The 18,898-nt window shown below is 49.7% G+C and overlaps 2 protein-coding genes across 9 annotated transcripts; one reads left to right on the top strand and one right to left on the bottom strand.

Annotated features, from left to right (window-relative positions):
- Nucleotides 1–9,372: 9,372 nt before the first annotated feature.
- On the top strand, nucleotides 9,373–11,751 carry Nr2c2ap (nuclear receptor 2C2 associated protein). 5 transcript variants are annotated; one of them, XR_007589463.1, is made up of 5 exons: nucleotides 9,392–9,898; nucleotides 10,094–10,184; nucleotides 10,363–10,468; nucleotides 10,538–10,757; nucleotides 11,054–11,751. XR_007589463.1 is itself a non-coding variant. In XM_050127667.1 (5 exons), the coding sequence occupies exons 1-5, from the start codon at nucleotides 9,861–9,863 to the stop codon at nucleotides 11,178–11,180; spliced, it is 423 nt and encodes a 140-aa protein (XP_049983624.1). In that variant the 5' UTR covers nucleotides 9,407–9,860; the 3' UTR covers nucleotides 11,181–11,751. The 5 variants fall into 5 exon arrangements, 3 of the variants coding, with proteins under 3 accessions (XP_049983623.1, XP_049983622.1, XP_049983624.1); XM_050127667.1 differs by having other exon boundaries at nucleotides 9,407–9,898; nucleotides 10,538–10,606; nucleotides 11,062–11,751; XM_050127666.1 differs by having other exon boundaries at nucleotides 9,373–9,898; nucleotides 10,121–10,184; nucleotides 10,363–10,606; nucleotides 11,062–11,751.
- On the bottom strand, nucleotides 11,160–18,643 carry Rfxank (regulatory factor X associated ankyrin containing protein). Of its 4 annotated transcripts, none has more exons than XR_007589460.1 (9): nucleotides 18,257–18,643; nucleotides 17,237–17,428; nucleotides 13,960–14,040; nucleotides 13,440–13,505; nucleotides 13,153–13,253; nucleotides 12,915–13,040; nucleotides 12,453–12,532; nucleotides 12,110–12,190; nucleotides 11,160–11,433 (listed from the first exon to the last, which is right to left on the bottom strand). XR_007589460.1 is itself a non-coding variant. In XM_050127662.1 (9 exons), the coding sequence occupies exons 2-9, from the start codon at nucleotides 17,418–17,420 to the stop codon at nucleotides 11,363–11,365; spliced, it is 777 nt and encodes a 258-aa protein (XP_049983619.1). In that variant the 5' UTR covers nucleotides 17,421–17,428; nucleotides 18,257–18,643; the 3' UTR covers nucleotides 11,160–11,362. The 4 variants fall into 4 exon arrangements, 3 of the variants coding, with proteins under 3 accessions (XP_049983619.1, XP_049983620.1, XP_049983621.1); XM_050127662.1 differs by having other exon boundaries at nucleotides 12,453–12,519; XM_050127663.1 differs by lacking the exon at nucleotides 13,440–13,505 and having other exon boundaries at nucleotides 12,453–12,519.
- Between the last annotated feature and the right edge of the window lie 255 nt (nucleotides 18,644–18,898).

Genomic DNA, 18,898 nt, shown 5'->3' with positions numbered 1-18,898 from the left:
CACCCACCCCTCACCCATCCCTTGCTCACCCCTCACCCATCCCTCGCTCGCCCACCCCTCACCCATCCCTCACTCATCTCTCACTGACCCACCCCTCACCCATCCCTTGCTCACCCATCGCCCACCCCTCCCTCACACTCACTGCTCACTCACACACTTGCACGCGCACACCAGGGCCATGTGTATAGGATAGTCTTACTTTGGGCAGGAGTATATGTGCAGCCTGACTGAAACTCTTGAATTTAGGGGCTGGGGATATGGCTCAGTGGGTAGGTAGGATTCCTGCTTAGCATCTCATAAAACAGCATGGTATGGTGTTGCACCCCTGTAATTTTAGCACTTAGGCAGAGGAGGCAGGAGGATCAGTTCAAGGTCATCCCCAGCTTCATACCAGATTGGAGATTGCTTTGGCTACCTGAGACCCTAGCCTCAAAAATGAGGTGGGGTTTGGGGGAAGAGGAAGCTCTGGAGAGCTCAGTGGTGAAGTGGCTGCTTCAGCAGCGTGAGAGCCTGAGCCCAGGCCCCATGTGGAAGCCACGACAGTGGCATTCCTATACCCAGATACCGTGTCTGTCTGTCTGTCTTTGTTCCTTTCTTTTCTTTTTTGGGGGGGGGTATTGTTTGTTTGTTTGTTTGAGACAGGGTTTTTCTATGTTGTCCTGAAACTTTCTCTGTAGGCCATGCTGGCCTCAAACTCAGAATCCCACCTATCTCTGCCTCCAGAGTGCTGGGACCAAAGGTGTGCACCACCACTGCCCATTCCAGAGTCCTGTGTTTTGCTGGTCAACTTGTCTAGCCAAAATGACAAGCATGTCTAAAAAAAAAAAGAAAAAAGAAAGAAAAAAAGAATGGATAAACAAATAAGTCAGAGAGAAATAGAGACACTTCATGTCAACCTATGAACTCCACACTCACATGTACAAGGGTACACCCCAGCGCACACATGCGCGGCACACACACACACACACAGAGTTTAGATTTCATTCAGACAAGGTGGCACACACCAGCTGTACCAGACTCAATAGGCTAAGGCAGGGGATCCTGAGTTTACGTTTAGCCTGGACTGCAAAGCTCTCGCTCTAAAGGAACTGGAACAAATCTAGATCCCCGCAGGGAAATGTTACGTAGCTGTGAAAAATTCTACACATGCCAGGTGGTGGTGGCGCACGCCTTTAATCCCAGCGCTCAGGAGGCACAGACAGGTGGATCTGTGAGTTTTAGGCCAGCCTGGTCTACAGAGCAAGTTCTAGGACAGGTTCCAAAGCAACACAGAGAAATCTTGTCTCAGAAAACAAAACAAAACAAAGTTCTACACACAACAGCAATAAACCTGGAAATGATGATACTGAGTTGACAGGTAGGCACTAAAGGACACGTATGTGTGGTCCCTCCCTGGACAGTCCAACCCATGGAGCCAGGAAACAGATCAGGGCTGTAAATGGCTGCTTGTGGGGAAGCGGTTTTCTCTCAAGGAGTGAAACTGTGTTACAACAAGAGGAGGCAACCATCTTCAAATAATATAAACATCCTCAAGCCCACCTCCCTGCAGAACTACTAATCTACCTACTGCAAGGTTTGACATGTTTGCTTGTTCAATGTTCTCTTTCAGAGGGTCTCACTCTGTAAATCTTGTTGGTATGGACTGGCTATGACAGTAGCCTAGGTTAGACTTGAACTTCAAATGACCCTCCTATCTCTGCTTTCAGAGCAAGGGTTACAATGTTACCACCACATCAGCCTTGTTATTGTTTTGTCCTTGTTCATAAGATTTACTTCTGTCTGCGTGTGGGGTGTGTGTCTCTGTGTATGAACTCTCACAGAGGTCAGGAGTCAGAGCACCTGCAGCTGGCAGGATGGGCCATTTTGAACGGCTGTACAGGGACACTGGGAACCAGACTTGAGTCCTCTTTAAGAGCAGCAAGTGCTCTTAACTATCTTTATCTCAGAGCCTGCCACCTCCTTTAAAAAACAAAGCATGACTTTGAACTCCTGGCCCTCCTGCTTCACCTCCCAAATGCTGGGGTTGCAGGTGCACTCTCCACCATGCCTGGTATAGCTAGCTGGTGCTGGGGCTGGAACCTGGGGCTTTGTGCGTGCTAGGCAAGCACTCTGTCCACAGAGCAGTGGTCCCAGCCCTCCAGCCTTGGTTTGGTTTGCTCTTGAAACAGGGTTGAATATGTAGAGCAAACCCAACCCCCCCCCTCCACCCTGACACACACGCACAAAAGGTTTTCTGTTTTTGCTTTTTGTTGTTGTTGTTCTTCAAGACAGAGTTTCTCTGTGTAGCCCTGACTGTACTGGAACTCACTCTGTAGATCAGGCTGGCCTCAGACTCACAGAGATCTGCCTGCCTCTGCCTCCTGAATGCTGGGATTAATCGCATGCACCACCACCACCCAGCAAAAAGTTCTTTTTTTTTATGTCATTTACAATAATGACATAACATTAAAGACATAGTGGTAAATTCTAGGCTAAGATGGTGACCCAGAAGGTACAGGCGGCAAGCCTGATGACCTGAGTGTTACAGGTCTCCCTCTGACCTCCACATTCCCTCACGGCACACATGCACCCCTGCAGGTCGCCCTCTGACCTCCACATTCACTCACGGCACGCATGCACCCCTGCAGGTCGCCCTCTGACCTCCACATTCACTCATGGCACGCATGCACGCACCCCTGCAGGTCGCCCTCTGACCTCCACATTCACTCACGGCACGCATGCATCCCTCCAATAAATAGCAAAATTGCCTAACCAATGAACATGGCCCTGGGAGCAGCGTGTGGTTTGCATGAACTGTGATGTGGTCAATCTCCACCCGACACTCCCCCACACTGCACTAACTACTTGTCTGATGGCTCTGATACAACGCCTGACCAAACCTACGTAAAGACATCCAGAACGGATCTTCCCAGCCAATTAACTAATTTAGGTATTCCTGCATGTCCAGAAGTTTGTTTCCTTAGGGAAACATTTTCTTAGTGAGTCTAGATCCTATTAAGTTGACAATCAAATCAAGGCGAACCATCCCCTCTCTCCCCGTATCCTCCAACCTGTGCAATGCCACCCCCATCAGAGCAAATTACATATCCTCTGAAATTGTCATCATCGAGACTGGACATGATGGCTTGCATCTATCATACTTGAGCTGTAAAGGCTTCGGAAGGAGAATTGCCATTAGTTTTAGGATAGCCTGGGCTACACAGTAATTTCCAAGCTAGACTCAGTTAAAGTAAGATCCAGTCTTAAACAAAAGCAAGAAGAGTTATGTCAGGTGGTAGTGGGGTCACACAACTCAGCACTCAGGAGAGACAGGCAGATCTCTGAGTTAGATGCCAGCCTGGTCTACAGAGAGAGTTCTAGGACAGCCATGGCTATACCGAGAAACCCTGTCTTGAAAATAAATTTTGAAAGGCTAGAGAGACCGCTCAGCAATTGAGAGCACTGACTACTCTTCCAGAGGAACCAGTTCAATTCCCAGCACCCACATGACTGCTCACAACTGTCTGTAACTCCAGTTCCAAGGATCTACATTCTCACACAGGCGTACATGCCGGTAAAACACCAATGCACATTAAAATAAATAAATCTTTTAAAAAGTGGAAGAAAAAGGCAAAGGGTGAAGGTGTAGCTCAGTCGGTGCTCTTAACTGTTGAACCATCTCTCCAGCCCCAAAAAACAAGTTCTTAAAAAAGATGTACTAGCTTCAACACAATGCCCATCAAAATCCCAGAAAAATTCTTCAAATACCTCGAAAGAAAGGTACTCAACTTCTTGGAAAAGCAAAAAAACCAAGATAGCCAAAACAATCCTGGACAATAAAAGAACTTCTGAAGGCAGCACAATCCCTGACTTCAAACTCTACTACAGAGCTACAGTACTGAAAACAGCCTGGTATTGGCATAAGAACAGACAGGAGGACCAATGGAACCAAATAGAAGACCCAGATATCAATCCACACATCTTCGAATACCTGATCTTTGATAAAGAAGCAAAAAATATCAAAAGGAAAAAAAGAAAGCATATTTTTTTTTACTGATATTTATTGAGCTCTACATTTTTCTCTGCTCCCCTCCCTGTCTCTCCCCTCCCCTTCAACCCTCCCCCAAGGTCCCCATGTTCCCAATTTACTCAGGAGATCTTGTCTTTTTCTACTTTCTACTTCCCATGTAGATTAGATCTATGTAAGTCTCTCTTGGTGTCCGCATTGTTGTCTAAATTCTCTGGGATTGTGGTTTGTAGGATGGCTTTCTTTGCTTTATGTTTAAAAACCACCTATGAGTGAGTACATGTGATAAGTGTCTTTCTGGGTATGGGTTACCTCACTCAAAATAATGTTTTCTAGCTCCATCCATTTTCCTGCAAAATTCAAGCTGTCGTTATTTTTTTTCTGCTGTGTAGTACTCATTGTGTAAATGTACCACATTTTCCTTATCCATTCTTCAATAGAGGGGCATTTACGTTGTTTCCAGGTTCTGGCTATGACAAACAATGCTGCTATGAACATAGTTGAACACATGTCCTTATGGCACGATTGAGCATCCTTTGGATATATACCCAAAAGTGGTATTGCTGGGTCTTGAGGAAGGTTGTTTCCTAATTTTCTGAGAAATCACCACACTGACATCCAAAGGGGCTGTACCAGCTTGCATTCCCACCAGCAATGCAGAAGTGTTCCCTTTACCCCACAACCTCTCCAGCATAAGTTGTCATCAGTGTTTCTGATCTTGGCCATTCTTTCAGGTGTAAGACGGAGTCTCAGAATTGTTTTGATTTGCATTTCTCTGATGACTAAGGATGCTGAACATTTTCTTAAGTGTCTTTCGGGCATGTTAGATTCCTCTGTTGAGAGTTCTCTGTTTAGGTCTGTACTCCATTTTTTAAATTGGATTATGTGTTCTTTTGGTGTCCAATTTCTTGAGTTCTTTGTATATTTTGGAGATCAGACCTCTGTCTGATGTGGGGTTAGTGAAGATCTTTTCCCATTCTGTAGGCTGTCGTTTTGTCTTGTTGACCGTATCCTTTTCTTTACAGAAGCTTTTCAGTTTCAAGAGTTCCCATTTATTAATTGTTTCTCTCAGTGTCTGTGCTGCTGGGCTTATATTTAGGAAGTGGTTCCCTGTGCCAATGCATTCAAGTGTACTTCCCACTTTCTCATCTATGAGGTTCAGTGTGGCTGGCTTTATGTTGAGGTCTTTGATCCATTTGGACTTGAGTTTTGTGCATGGAGATAGATATGGGTCTATTTTCATTTGCCAGCACCACTTGTTAAATATGTTTTCTTTTTGATCCAGAGTCAATGATCTCCACCAGAACAGGTACAAGGGAGTAACTGCTGAGCTAGTGAGCTAGAGCCAGCATAAACAAATGTAATACATCTTTACCTAGTAAAAACAATATCCACAACAGATTCCTGCAAGTTATTCTGTGACCTCCACACGTAGTATTTGAGTGCAACCCCCCCCCCGCCACAAAACCACAAATAAATATAGGCAATAAAAAGATATAGTAAATGCACAACTTTGAAATGCTAGATTAGATTACAGTCTTCGGACACAAATGGAAAGTAGGAATACATTCTTGACACAAAGTAACAGCTTTCTCAGTCCCTTTAGCTTATAACATTATTAACAACAATGGGATGGTTGCACCAGAAGATGCTACTGACTGATTAAAAAAAAAAAGAAGATGTACTGGTTTGGTGTGGTTACACACTCCTTTAATACCAGCACTTGGGAGGCAGAGACAAGTGAATCTGTGAGTTCGAGGCCAGCCTGGTCTACAGCATGAGTTCCAAGACAGCCAGGGCTACACAGAGAAACCCTGTTTCAGAAAGCAAAACAAGCAAATTAGCAAACAAACAAAAAAAGATGTACAGAATGAATGCTTGAAGGGAAAGGATCTGCTGTCTTCACCACTTCTAATGCTGCAACTCTGAAGCGGCCGTCTCCACCCTCCAGAGGAGAGCACAAGTCCTCTCCACGGATTGCTACAGGAATGAAATAGGAAGTGTGCCTGCTTGTGTGCGCGTGCGTGTGTATACTGTGTGTATGTGTTACTGTTTTGTATTTTTGCAATTGTCGGCACAGGCTGACCTGCAGCTCATTACGCAGCTGAGGATGACTTTGGTCCCCTGCTTCTCTTGCCTCCAGCACCTGAGTGCTGGGATGAGGCATACTTCACCACACCCAGCAGGGCTCCCATCTTGTTGTTGCTCATTTTGGAGTTTGCTGGGGGAAACTGAGGCTCAGGGAGTTGGGATGCCCTGCCTGAAGTTACATGGATCTGGTCTGTAGCCCCAGAGCCAAGCTGACCCTTCGGCTCCTCACTAACTCCATCCCTGAGTTGGTGCCAGGGCTGAAAAGAGAGGGGCTGGCCCAGGGCCCAGACCTGCTGTTGCCAGGGCTTTGAGTGAGGGAACCTAGCCTGGGAATCTGAGAGGCCCAAAGAGCTATTTCTAGGCCCACTCTGGGGTCCAGAAAGTCCCCACCTCCAGCCTGGAAGGCCTTTTCTGTCTCAGGTACTCTGGGGCTGCCATCAGGGGATGAGGTGAAGGGCAGATAAGTGGCCCAGAGGCCACATGGGTGGCAGAAGCTCCTGGACAGTCAGGTCTTGGGGCAACATCCTGCTAATTGTCCAAGAATACAGCCAAGGTCCTATGTGCACAGTCACACACAATGCCACCAGCCACCTGAGACGGACTAGGAGTTTAAGGCTATTCTTGGCTGCATAATGAATTTGAGCCCAGCAATCCTGACTTACACACACACACACACACACACACACACACACACACACACACGAGGAAACCCAGGCATACTTGTGTATGTCTTTAATCCAAACACGTGGGAGGCAGAGGCAGGCAGATCTCTGAGAGTTCTAAGCCAGCCTGGTCTACAGAGTGAGTTACAGGACAGGCAGAGTTGCATAGTGAGACCCTGTCTTGAAACAAACAAACAAACAGGAAAAAAAAACGGTGAGAGAGAGAATGCCTAGACAGATCCAGTCCCTATGGCACCCGCCCTGCCTCAGAGCCTGGAGAGCGGTGGGAAGGAGGCAGTGCTCAGGCTCCCTGACTTAGATGGATGAATGGACCATGTTGGCTGCCTCGCTGGGAACTCAGAACTACTAATTCCCTGGTGAAACAGGAGGCTCTTTCATGCCCAGGCGCCAGTGGGGTGAGGTGGCAGGAAGAGTGTAGGGAGCTGGCCAAGTCCCAGGGGCCCAGGCAGCTTCATGCCAGGGGCAGGAGTGATCAAGGAAGGCTGGTGGCTGGGGCTGTATGTAGTCCCTTCAGGCACTGGGGACACGTTTTTGTATTCAGTGCCATAGAAGTGACACCAGGCACTATGGAGGGTAATGATGAGTCTGTGCCTGAAGACAGAGCTTGTCTGTGAGCTCCAGCGTCTCATGTTATTGTTGCTAGGCGTCAACCCAAACAGCCTGCTTTTCACAGACAGGAAGCTGAGCTCAGAGGTCAAATGTTTGTCTGAGATCACACAGCCACGCTTTTAACTACACATGCTTCCTCCATAGCCCTTGGAGGGCTAAACTGAGTCTGAATAGCCAGGACCCATAACTGAAGTCCTGGCAAGGAAGTTCTGGCAGTAACAAGCTAGCATGGCAGCCCTCCTGATGGTGACCCAGTTCCTCTGCCAGCCTTGCTTCCTGGGGTGGACTTGGGGAGACACTAGTGGATGCCCAGGAATCCTTCTGGCCTTAGTAGAAAGAGGGAAAGATTAGAGACCGTTCAACCCCAAGGACGGCTCTGACTTGGGAGCATTCATTCAGGGAGGTGGGGGTTCCACTCTCTCCAGAGCTGCTCTACCCAGTGGGAAGTGACTCCACAGGTCTGTCACCTGATTCTATGCTTTGACTTTTCTAATCCTGGCCTGAAACTCTTTCCCACCCCATGGTCCCTCCCAGAAAGCCCTTCTGTCAGAAAGAGTCCCTGCTTCCTCAGACTGTTTGTCCCTGTGGCTCATCCCCCAACCCATGAGGTTTGGGGTGTCTGTGTTTGGTTTGGTTCCCATTGGGACAAACTCCTGTTCATCCTATAAAACCCACCTCATGCCAGGAGGTGGTGGTGCACGCCTTTAATCCCAGCACTTGGGAGGCAGACGCAGGTGGATCTCTGTGAGTTCGAGGCCAGCCTGGTCTACAGAGCTAGTTCCAGTACTGGCTTCAAAGCTACAGAGAAACCCTGTCTCAAAAAAACAAAAACAAAACAAAACAAAAACAAAAACAAAAAACCAAAACCCCACCTCATGCTGGATCTTTGAACAAGCCTTCCATAAGGTGTTAGGACAGCATTTGCTAAGAGACTTAATTCCTTTGGCAAAGGGGCTCAGCTCCTTGCACTTCCTGGCCCTTCTGCCATTGAACTATCCCCTTAGTTGAGGGGATGGCCAAGCCCAGCTACTCAAGCTCAGTCCCCAGGGCCCACATGGGTAAGGAGAAAGCAATTCCTAACACGTGGTGCTCTGTAAGAAAAAGTATAGGGGCTAGAGAGTAGTTGAGAGCACGTACTGCTCCTGCTGAGGACCCACATTCAGTTCCCAGAAGATCCGATCCTCTTCTGGATCTATGGTATACAAACATTCAAGAAAAAAAAAAACCTTAATATACATTAAGTAAAATTTCTTTTGGTTTCTTTGTTTTGTTTTTGGAGACAGTTTCTCTGTGTAGCCCTGGCTGTCCTGGAATTCACTCTGTAGACGAGGCTGATCTCAAACTCTTAAGATCCACCTGCCTCTGCCTCCCAAGTGCTGGGAAGAAAGGCGTGCACTATCACCCAGTAATAGCAATAAAATGTTTTTAATTAAGAAATAAGTTTAAGCCGGGCAGTGGTGGCACACACATTTTATCCCAGCACTCGGGAGGCAGAGGCAGGTGGATCTGTGTGAGTTCGAGGCCAACCTGGTCTACAAGAGCTAGTTCCAGGACACAGGTTCCAAAGCTACAGAGAAACCCAGTCTTGAAAAACAAAAACAACTAAATTTAAATCCCAGAGAGGGGGTGTGATGGTACACACCTTTAATCCCAGGGCTCAAGAGGCAGAGGCAGAAAGATTTCTGGGAGGGAGTTTTAGGAGACCATTATCTGAATAGCAAGTTCCAAGCGGGCAACTTGACACAAGAAGACCCTGTCTCAAAAAGCATATTTAAGGGCTTAAAAGTTGATTCAGTTGGGTTCGAGTCTCAGTACTCACATGGAGTCTCACTCCATGCATATATGTGGTACAGGGACATACATGCAGACAGAACACTCATACACACAAAATAAACTAAGGATATACATTTTATATATATTATTTTTCTCTCTCACACACACAGACGTGTGTGTGTTAAAGAAATTTTTTGAGACAGATCTTGCTAAAATTTCTGTGTTGACGTGAAACATGCAATCCTGCCAAGCAGCCTTGGGAGGGACTGCACGTGCCCACTATGCCCTGTGAGGGAAGCTGAATTATTGCCTCTGCGGCGAGGGAGGCCCTCCGCAGAAGACACAACAGGAAGGCTGTGAGAACGTTTGTTAACACAAAGGACACGGTATCCATTTCCCTCCAGCTCCAAGGAATCAGAAACTTGAGGGTGCGGCTTCTTTAAGAGGCAAACCAAAAGCACTACAAATCCCGGCCGGCCCCGAAGAGGAGGCGGAGTCTGTACTGCACTGCGCACGCGCCGTTCGCACGCGGTTCCGGGTCTTGGTGTTCGGTTCGCAGAACCGCAGACCGTCTTGAGCGAGGCTGTAAAATTTAGGAAGCTGCTTCTGTCTCTCTCCGGTTCCCGGATCGCCCGCCGTGTCACGTAGAGGTGATCGGGGAGGGCCGGCGGCTGGGTTCAAACTCGCGCTGAGCCACGATGACCCAGTCTTTGGTTTGCCCCGAGACCGTGAGCCGGTGAGACTCGGGACTGTGGAACTCGGGGAGGGGGCGGATGAACTGGGGGCTGAGTCGTGATGGCGAGGCCAGGCGGAGATCGCTGGGGTCCCGACCTGGTGTCGGTTATGGGCAGGCTGGGGGTGGAGCCACGCGGCCGCGGCCCTGGCTGGCCTGGAGGGTGGCTCCGGTGAAAGCCTTGCTTCTGCCCTGCAGGGTAAGTTCTGTGCTTAATCGCAACAGCCGGCAATTTGGGAAGAAATATCTTTTTGACGAGGACGAGGAAACATGCTGGAATTCCGACCAGGTGAGGCGCTTCCACTTCCCTCCATCACAAGTGTGAAGCAGATTCAGCGGGCAGGGTGCCTTGAGAATTTTGGAGAGACCTAGGAAGGACTGCGTGCGCACACCCTCCTGGCCCGGCTGTAGCCGTGGAACTTGACCCTGCAGTTACCAAGTCCCTTAGTTGACCCATCTGCTTCCAGGGCCCCTCCCAGTGGGTGACACTCGAGTTTCCCCATCGTGTTCACATCACACAGCTGCAGGTGCAGTTCCAGGGCGGCTTCTCCAGTCGCCACAGCTGCCTGGAAGGTACTGGAAGGTCGCAAGAGGTGGGGGTCAAGGGGTTCCCTGGATTCTCAGCCTCTTTCTGCACTGCAGGTTCACAAGGTGGGGACACCCTCCGTAAGATTGTGGACTTCTACCCTGAGGATACCAACGCCCTTCAAATATCCTGCTTGGTCTGGGGTGTGAGGGACCTGGTCTTCTGAAGGCCTTGCAAGCACTGGGGCCAGCCTGGCATATAACCACACTGTGCCTTCTACACGAGAGCAGGAGCCATCGCAAGGAGGAGGGTCAGGAGTAGTCATCCTCTGCTACAGTGAGTTTGAGGCCAGCCCAGGCTACCAGTGTTCCCCCCCCCTCAAAAAAAAGAGGGTGCTAGGCAGTGGTGGCACACGCCTTTAATCCCAGCACTCGGAGGCAGAGACAGTGAGTTCAAGGCCAGTCTAGTCTACAGAGCTAGTTCCAGGACAGCTAGGGCTGTTAACAGAGAAACCCTGTGTGGTGGGGGCAGGGGGTGGTGCTGTTGAGAAGCACCTGGCCCATGAGGTGGTGTCTGAACTGGGAAGGTGAGGCCTGTTGGGTCAGAAACAGTCACCATTTCCTTGACCACAGAGGCCACACCTTCTCCATTCCTACTGTGGAGGTGGACCGGCTGAAGCTGACCTTTGAGGACACCACGGACTTTTTTGGTCGTGTGGTCGTTTACCACCTGCGGGTGTTGGGTGAGAAGGCAGTGTGAGAGCATCGGCGCCACCTCCAGGAAGACCCCTGGGAGGCACCAGAAGCCCTTCAACTTCTGCACAGATTTATTGGTTCCTGTTGGGGAGGATCCCTTCCCACCACTGTCCGGGAGCTGCCTCAAGCCAGTTGTGGGGCAGCCTGGCTTATTCCCTGAGTGCCTGGGTCCCCAGCAGGCCATCTTCACTCTGGGTCTGCAGGCCCCAGAGTTCTCTGGAACAGTTGGAGGATGTGGTTCTCCATCACCTGTTGCACTGTGGGAGGAGGTGGGAGGCAGTGTGAGCAGGAGGGGGAGGTGTGAGCGGGAGAGGCTGCTGGAGGCCTTGAGCAGAGTGTAGCCACCAGGAGGTGACTCAGCCCAGCCCTGAGCCTGGGACCCTCCAAGGTCCAGCAGGGTGGGGTGGAGCTACCTTGGGGCTGTTTTAAGAAGAGGCCTTTCCTCCACTTGGTGCTTCCCGCCCACACTATCCACTAAGTCAGAGCAATACCAGACCCTCAGCCAATGAGACCACACCACTATAGCTTTCCCAGCCTCCAGAACCATGAATCCAAATAAAACTTCAAAACCAAAACCCTATCTCTTGTATTCTATTAGAGCAACAGAAATAGAAGTTTGGGGTGGCCTCAGCAAAGTGCCCCTCCCCAGTACCACGAGGCAGGGTGTGTCTGGCAGGACGAACTAAGATCTACGCGTAGGCTGGGGCTATCAGCATCTGAGTGTCTTGTGTGAACCACAGAGTGGCTTCCATCCTTATCATGAGCTGATGTCCCTAGCACAGCCCCAAAATGCCAACAGCCAGGATGAAGAGGTACCTGGGCCTGCCTGGGTGCTAAGGGCATCACCTGGCATCCTCGGGGAGCGTCCTGTTTACCCCTCTGTGACCATCCATCCCACACGGCCCCTCAGCCCACCCCAGTATTCAAGCCCACCTTTGCGGAATCCCAAGGCCACTGCGAGGTCCATTGGGGTGTAGCCAGAGTCGGCCTCTGTGGTGAGGTCAGCGCCCCGGGCTGCAAAGCAGAACAGGCATCGGGTACAGGGCTTGGGGACTGCAGGACTGAGGTGCCCCCATAATGCTCTGCAGTATACTCTTTGTCCATGTGACCTTGGGCAGTGGCAAGACCGCAGTGCTCCCCTACCCAAAGAACAGGACTTGGAATCTCTGGGGCATGGGAGGGGGTGCTCAACATGGCTGACTGGATCAAACACAGAAGCTGCACACCATTCTGCCTCCTTGTCTACCCTAGGACTCCTAAGGGGTCTCCTACTCACCCAGCAAGGCCTCTACACACTTGACATGGTTCCCACGCACCGCGTAGAGTAGTGGTGTCCCTCCATTCTGTGGGATAAGACTAGATGAAAACAAAGGCTAGGTCTCTGCCCTGCCCTCTGGCTGCCAATCCAACCCACCTCTGTCTGTGACTCTTAGATGCCCATTCTTCCGAACAGCCCTCCCCGACTTTCTCAGTTGTTTTGGGGCTCTTGCAGCTGCTGGCTCAGCCTCCCGTTAAGGCTCTACTATCCTCTCTGCTTCTGTTTCCCAGAGGCTGGGAACTCTTATCAGGTGTGGTGACAGTTGTCCTGTGACCCCAGAACCCAGGGCAGGCCTGGCATCTCACAGGGGCTCATCCGTGAGCAGGAACGGAAGCCAGGGGCTCACCCAGGAAGCCGGGGGCTCACCCAGGGGTCACCCAGGAAGCCGGGGGCTCACCCAGGGGTCACCCGGGGGCTCACCCAATCGTAGATGTTGATGTCCACGTCTCGATCAAGCAACAACCTCACAATGTCCGTGTAGCCACCCATGCTGGCAAGCGACAGGGCACTCTCTCTCTCCTTGGCCAGGATGTGGGGGTCAGCACCCTAGGAAAGCAGAAAAGGTAGTTATGGAGTCCCTGAAATCTCAGGGTCCCCAAGGAGGGCAGCAGCTTCAGAAGCTGAAATCCCGGCCTGTCCTTGCACCCCCAGGACATACCCACTCTAGCAGGAAGCGAACCGTCTCAATTTCTCCAAAGGCTGAGGCCCAGATGAGGGGAGTGAAGCCACGTTCATCTGGTTTGTTGATCAGGTTGTCACCTGATATGGAAAGGGATATGGGATGGGGACGGTAAGATTGCCTGCTCTCCTGAGTAGAGTGGGCAGGGTTCGGGGGTCACGTGAAGGGGAACATATACAGAACATACACGAACACACAAATCGCTCTCACACAGAAGTTCCCCTACCAGACAGGTGTGTGCACGCCAGCACACACAGGACACGCACCCTTCCGGAGATGGTCCTTCAGTTGGCTCAGCTCCCCCTGTGCTGCAAGCTGGTGAACGGACAGTGCTGGGGCCAGAAACAGGCACAGTGCTCACCCATTCTACCCCCTCCCCAGGCCTCTTTACCCTGTTCAAAATTGATCCCGTTTTTTGTTTGTTTGTTTTGAGAGAGGGTCTCATATAGCCCAGGCTGGCCCGCAGCTTGCTGTGTAGCCGAGAATGACCGGAAACTGCCGCTGCTACTGAGTGATGGGTATGTGCCGCTATTTTCAGTTTATGAGGTGCTTGAGATGAACTCAGTTTTGTACATGCTGCGGAGCTGTCTATCAACTGAGCCATATTTCTCAATCCCTTATGGCTGGTCTTTGTCTATGTTGGCCTCTAACTCAGTAAGTAGCCAGGGAAGACCTTGAACTTCTGACCGCCTGCCTCCACCTCCAAAATGCTGGGCCATGGGGTGCCATGCCAAGCTTGTAAGGAATCCTTTAGCCCCGCCCCACCCCTCCTTGAGTTCCACTCACAATCCAGGGTGGCTGGCAGAGCTGAGACTTCATTCCCACGCTGCCGGTTTGTAAGGGTTGTTGAGTGCTTCAAGAAGCTGCCTGCAGGGAGAGGAGGTGTTTGTCTCAGGGTGTCCAGACATATGCTGCAGGCTCTAATCTGAAAAGAGGCCACCCCTGTGGTTTCCATTTGGTGTCCACATCCACACAGATGCCAATGGTAAATACGATCACTTTTTAAAGGAGCAGGGCCTAAGTGGTACAGGCCGGCATTCCCAGCTATTCAGGAGGCTGGGGCATGATCGCAAATCCCAGGTCAGCTCGGGCAACACAGTGAATTTCAGGTCAGTTGGGACTACAGAATGAAACCCTATGTTAAAGAAATGGAGGCTGGGCAGTAGCGGCATACGCCTTTTTATCCCAGCACTCCGAGGCAGATGCAGGTAGATCTCTGTGAGTTTGAGGCCAGCCAGGATAGCCAAGGCTACACATAGAAACCCTGTCTCAAAAAACAAAACAAAACAAAAAAAAAAAAAAACGAAAAAAGAAAAAGAGGGGGAGAAGAAGGGAGAGATAAAGACCATAAAAAAAAGATTTGAGGGGTGCACAACCATAACCCCAATCCTGAGGAGGTAGAGGCAGGAGAGAAAGCACACATTTGAGGCCAGCCTGGGCTACACAGTAAGATCCTGCCACAAAAAGAAAGAAGGAAAGAGAAAAAGCAGGCAGAAGGTGGTAGGAAGACAGGACAGGCAGCGAGTCTGTTCTGACAAATGGTTAGAACAGGTGGCTCTCAGGCAACTTCCACTTGAATCCCAGCAAGCACTGGGAAGGACACAGGTCCTGGTGTGACATCAAATTAGATGTGTTTAAGGACTACTAGGAAGCCTGGGCTCAGGACATCCAATAAGGAAATAGAGGAAGAGGGAGAGAGGGACCAACTCTGGGGTGGGTGGGTTAAGGGTTTAAGGGGAGAGATAACCAGTCAACCTCAGGTGTACTCCTCAGAAGCTGTCCACCTTGCCTGTGAGCCAGGCTTGGGGCTCACCAATTAGATTAGGCTTGCTGTCCATCGGGTCCTGGGACCTTCCTGTCTCCACTTCCTCAGTGTTTCACTACACTGGCTTTCTCTCCGGCTGCTTGGAATTGAACTCAGGTCCCTGTGTTCGTAGGATTGTATTACCTGACCCATTCATCTCTGTGGGTGCCTTCCTGGCTTTTGAAACAAGGTCTTGTGTAGCCTAGGTTCTCTGTAGCTGAGGATAACCGTGAATTTCAAATTTTTCTGTTTCTACCTCCAAAGTACTCAGACAGCCAAGGTCAAAAGAAAAGTTGGTGTTCAAAGCAATACAATTCCCAACAGCACAAAGAAACTGGTGGGGCAGGGAACTGGCTCAGCAGCTCAGAGCACCAGTCCTTCTCGCAAAGGACTGGAGTTCAGTTCCCAGCACCCACACTGCAGCTCACAGCCACCTGTAACTCCAGTTCCAGTAATGTCTTCTTCTGGTTTCTGTCAGCGTACGCGCACACACACACACACAATTTAAAAAGAAAAAAGAAAACACCCAAAAGTTTGCCCATAGATTAACAAATCAACAAAATGTGGTTCACCCACCTACTGGGATTGTATGCTACCTAAACAGCAATGAAGACCTGACCCATACCGCAACTTGGATCAATCATGAGTTCAAGATGTTGGCCCATCTCAGGGGCATTTATCAAGCAGAACAATGTGAAAAGGCAGTTACCAGAGATGAGACAAATCAGAGCTGCCCTGGCCTGGGGAGCAGGAGGGCGTGCTCCTCTGCTGCAGTGACGGCAGTATTGGAACACAGAAGTGATGGTGGCACAGGCTGCTGAAGGAGCCAAACATAACTGAATCGTACTGCAATCGTGTCCAAATAGTAAATGTTGTATGTATTTTACCACACTAAAGAAATGTACAAGCCGGGCGGTGGTGGCGCACACCTTTAATGCCAGCACTTGGGACACAGAGACAGATGGATCTCTGTGAGTTCGAGGCCAGCCTGGTCTACAAGAGCTAGTTCCAGGACAGGCTCCAAAGCTACAGAGAAACCCTGTCTCAGAAAAAAACAAACAAACAAAAAAAAAAAGAAAGAAAGAAAGAAAAAAGAAATGTACAAAATGGCAGGCACTTGATTGATCCCAGTACTCAGGAGGCAGAGGCAGGGGGAATCTCTGTTTGAGGCCAGCCTGGTCTATATAACAAGTTTCAGGACAGCCAGAAGTCTAAATAGAGAGACCCTGTCTCTTTCTCATATACATATGTGTGTATGTGTGTATATATATATATATATTTACATATACACCTATACACTATATTATATAATTATGTATAATATATACTATATTATATATTCACATATACACACAAAATACACAAAAAAAATTTGAAACATTTACTATGTAACCATGGCTGGCCTACAACCTACAATTCACTATGTAGACCAGGCTGGCCTCAAATTCACAGAGATTTGCCTGCTTCTGCCTTTACGGAGCTGGGATCAAAGGCGTGCGCCATGGCAGTTTGGAAGCTTTGGAGGGCAAAGACAGGCAGAGCCTCAGAGCCCACTGATAGGCAGGTCTAGCTCAGTCAGTGAGCTTCGGGTTCAGGCGAAGACCTGTCTTGAACATAATGTGGAGGCCAGAAAGATGGCTCAGCTGATAAAGGCATCTGTTGTTGGCTTGACCTGAGTTCCATCCCTAGGACCCACAAGGTAAGAAGAGAGAATTATCCTGAAAGGATCTTATGTCCTCCACATGTGTGCCATGGCATGTTCACACACATGCACATACAAACATAAAATAAATAAATGTAAAAATGCCGCAGAGATGGCTCTCTGGGGCAGGTTTGATTTGAACCATCTGCACTGGGGGGTCTACAACTCAGGGTCCAGAGACTCAGACGCCCTCTTCTGGCCCCCTCAGGTACTGCCTGTGCATGGTACATATGCACGTAGGCAAAATACTCACACACAGAACAACACATTGAAAAATCCATTAAAGCTTTTTGTTTATGTGTATGTTTTGACTGCATAAATGCATGTGTACCACGTGTGTGTCTGATGTTCTCCAAGGCCAGAGGAAGTCTGTGGAGTCACCATGGCTGTATAACCATCTGTGGATGCTGGGAACTGAACCCAGAGCCTCTGAGAGATCAAGTGCTCTAAAGAACTCAGCTAGCTCTCTACCCACCCCACCACTTTCCGAAGACAAGGTCTCCCTAAGTGACCTTGTCTGACCAGTCTCCCTCACCAAAACCCAGAGTGGTTCTCACCCTGTGATGAGGATGCACTGGCTGATTCGGGATTCACAGCCTCTGGGGTGCAAGGGAACAGACTGAGGACCACAGTGTCTGAGCTGTCTGGAGATTCGTCTCTGGGGTCCTCAGGATCCTCAAGTTCAGGAGCAGGGGACTGCTGGTTTGGGATGAGGTCATCTGAAAGCTGAGTGGGCTCCATGGTAGGAGCTGGAGGAAGAGAGTACAATAGTTATCAAAAATTCTTGGGCCCTCAAGGTGGCTCAGCTTGACACCAAGCCAGACGCCCTAAGTTTGATTCCAGGAACCCACGTTCTCTGGCCTCCATGTCGGCTCCATGGCAAACTCCCCACCCCCAAATACAGGAATAAATCAGTTCTTCTTAGGGGCTAGGGCTTGGTTAGGCTGGACGTGGTAACACACACCTTTAATCCTAGCACTCAGGAGGCAGAAGAGGGATCCCTTTAAGCTCGAGGCTAGTCTGGTCTACATAGTAAATTCGACGACAGCAAGGGCTATGTTAGAGAGACCCTATCTCAAAAAAATCTCTCTCTCTCTCTCTCTCTCTCTCTCTCTCTCTCTCTCTCTCTCTCTCTATATATATATATATATATATATATATACATATATCTGTGTAGTGCGTGTATGTATATGTGTACACACACACTAGACATAGTCTGTATACTCAGCTTTTCATAGTGAGAATGGGAAACTTAAGGTTTTGGACAATTGCTATTGTCAAGAAATTAACACCAGAATCCCAGGCCCTTGCACCAGGCAATAAAATCTGAGTTCGGGTAGTAGTCTGGATTCAAATCCCCTCAATTACAAGCCGTGAAAACCTGGGCTATGACTAAACTGAGCTCAGTTTTCTCAATAAGGTGAAGAAACGAGGTCCCAGAGAGGTCATGTCAGAAAGCAGCATAGTGAGATACTAACACTAAACTTCTCAGTGTCCCTCTGTGGTTATTTGGGTCGGGGTCTTCCAAAATGACTTAGGGATCAATAAAAAAAATGCGACTCAGGAGGTTCACTCACCTCCCTCCAGCCTCCTCCGTCTCCCTACGCTCCAAGCCTGGGTCTCCCAAAACTCGGGACTTCCTATTCACAAACTTTTCTGGTCCAGTGGATCTAGTAAGGCGCAAATTGGTGATCGGACGATCGGCACTCTAGCTTCCTCTGCTGGGACACAGAGCAGCAACTTAATAGCGACGACTATTTCCGACTGAAGCACTACCCCACTGCGCCTGCGTACTCCTGCTCAGCAAGAACCGAAGCTGCTTCTAGCTCTTTAAGATTCGAAGGCGGGGCACGGCTTTCGCAGAAGCCAGGAAGGACTGTGGCGCATGCGCACATTCTCCTTGAAAAGTGCTGAAGGCGCCTCAGCCCCCCTGAGGATTTCACTGCGCATGTGCCGCTGTGTCGCTGCTCCTGCGTCTTCGCCCCCACGGTCCTCCCGTCGGAGCCACCTGCGGATGGGAGGGTGGAGCATTCTCTAGATGAGGCGGAGACATGTGGGCGGGACTCATCGAATTTAAAGGGACCGAGTATCTTAACCTTCCCTTGCCCTGGTCCCAGAGGATTATTGTGTCAGGGTGGCAGCAGGGAGTCCTTGACTAGGTATCCTAGAGCCTCAGGAAATCTCTGTACTGCACACACGCACGGCCCGGATCGCCTTCT

The sequence above is a fragment of the Alexandromys fortis genome, unplaced genomic scaffold (genome assembly GCF_014885135.2).
Source record: "Alexandromys fortis isolate MF-2015 unplaced genomic scaffold, M_Fortis_MF-2015_v1.1 scaffold_284, whole genome shotgun sequence".
Classification (NCBI taxonomy): Eukaryota; Metazoa; Chordata; class Mammalia; order Rodentia; family Cricetidae; genus Alexandromys; species Alexandromys fortis.
This window is presented reverse-complemented; position numbering and strand designations above follow the sequence as displayed.

Coding starts and splice junctions, on each gene's coding strand:
- Rfxank (XM_050127662.1), bottom strand. CDS start 17,420: ATGGAGCCCACTCAGCTTTCAGATGACCTCATCCCAAACCAGCAGTCC. Junction 12,191..12,452: donor GTGTGTAGAGGCCTTGCTGG/GTGAGTAGGAGA, acceptor TCTGCTTTGCAG/CCCGGGGCGCTGACCTCACC. Junction 11,434..12,109: donor GGCCTTGGGATTCCGCAAAG/GTGGGCTTGAAT, acceptor CTCCTCCCACAG/TGCAACAGGTGATGGAGAAC.
- Nr2c2ap (XM_050127665.1), top strand. CDS start 9,861: ATGACCCAGTCTTTGGTTTGCCCCGAGACCGTGAGCCG. Junction 9,899..10,093: donor TGCCCCGAGACCGTGAGCCG/GTGAGACTCGGG, acceptor TCTGCCCTGCAG/GGTAAGTTCTGTGCTTAATC. Junction 10,607..11,061: donor GGATACCAACGCCCTTCAAA/TATCCTGCTTGG, acceptor ACAGAGGCCACA/CCTTCTCCATTCCTACTGTG.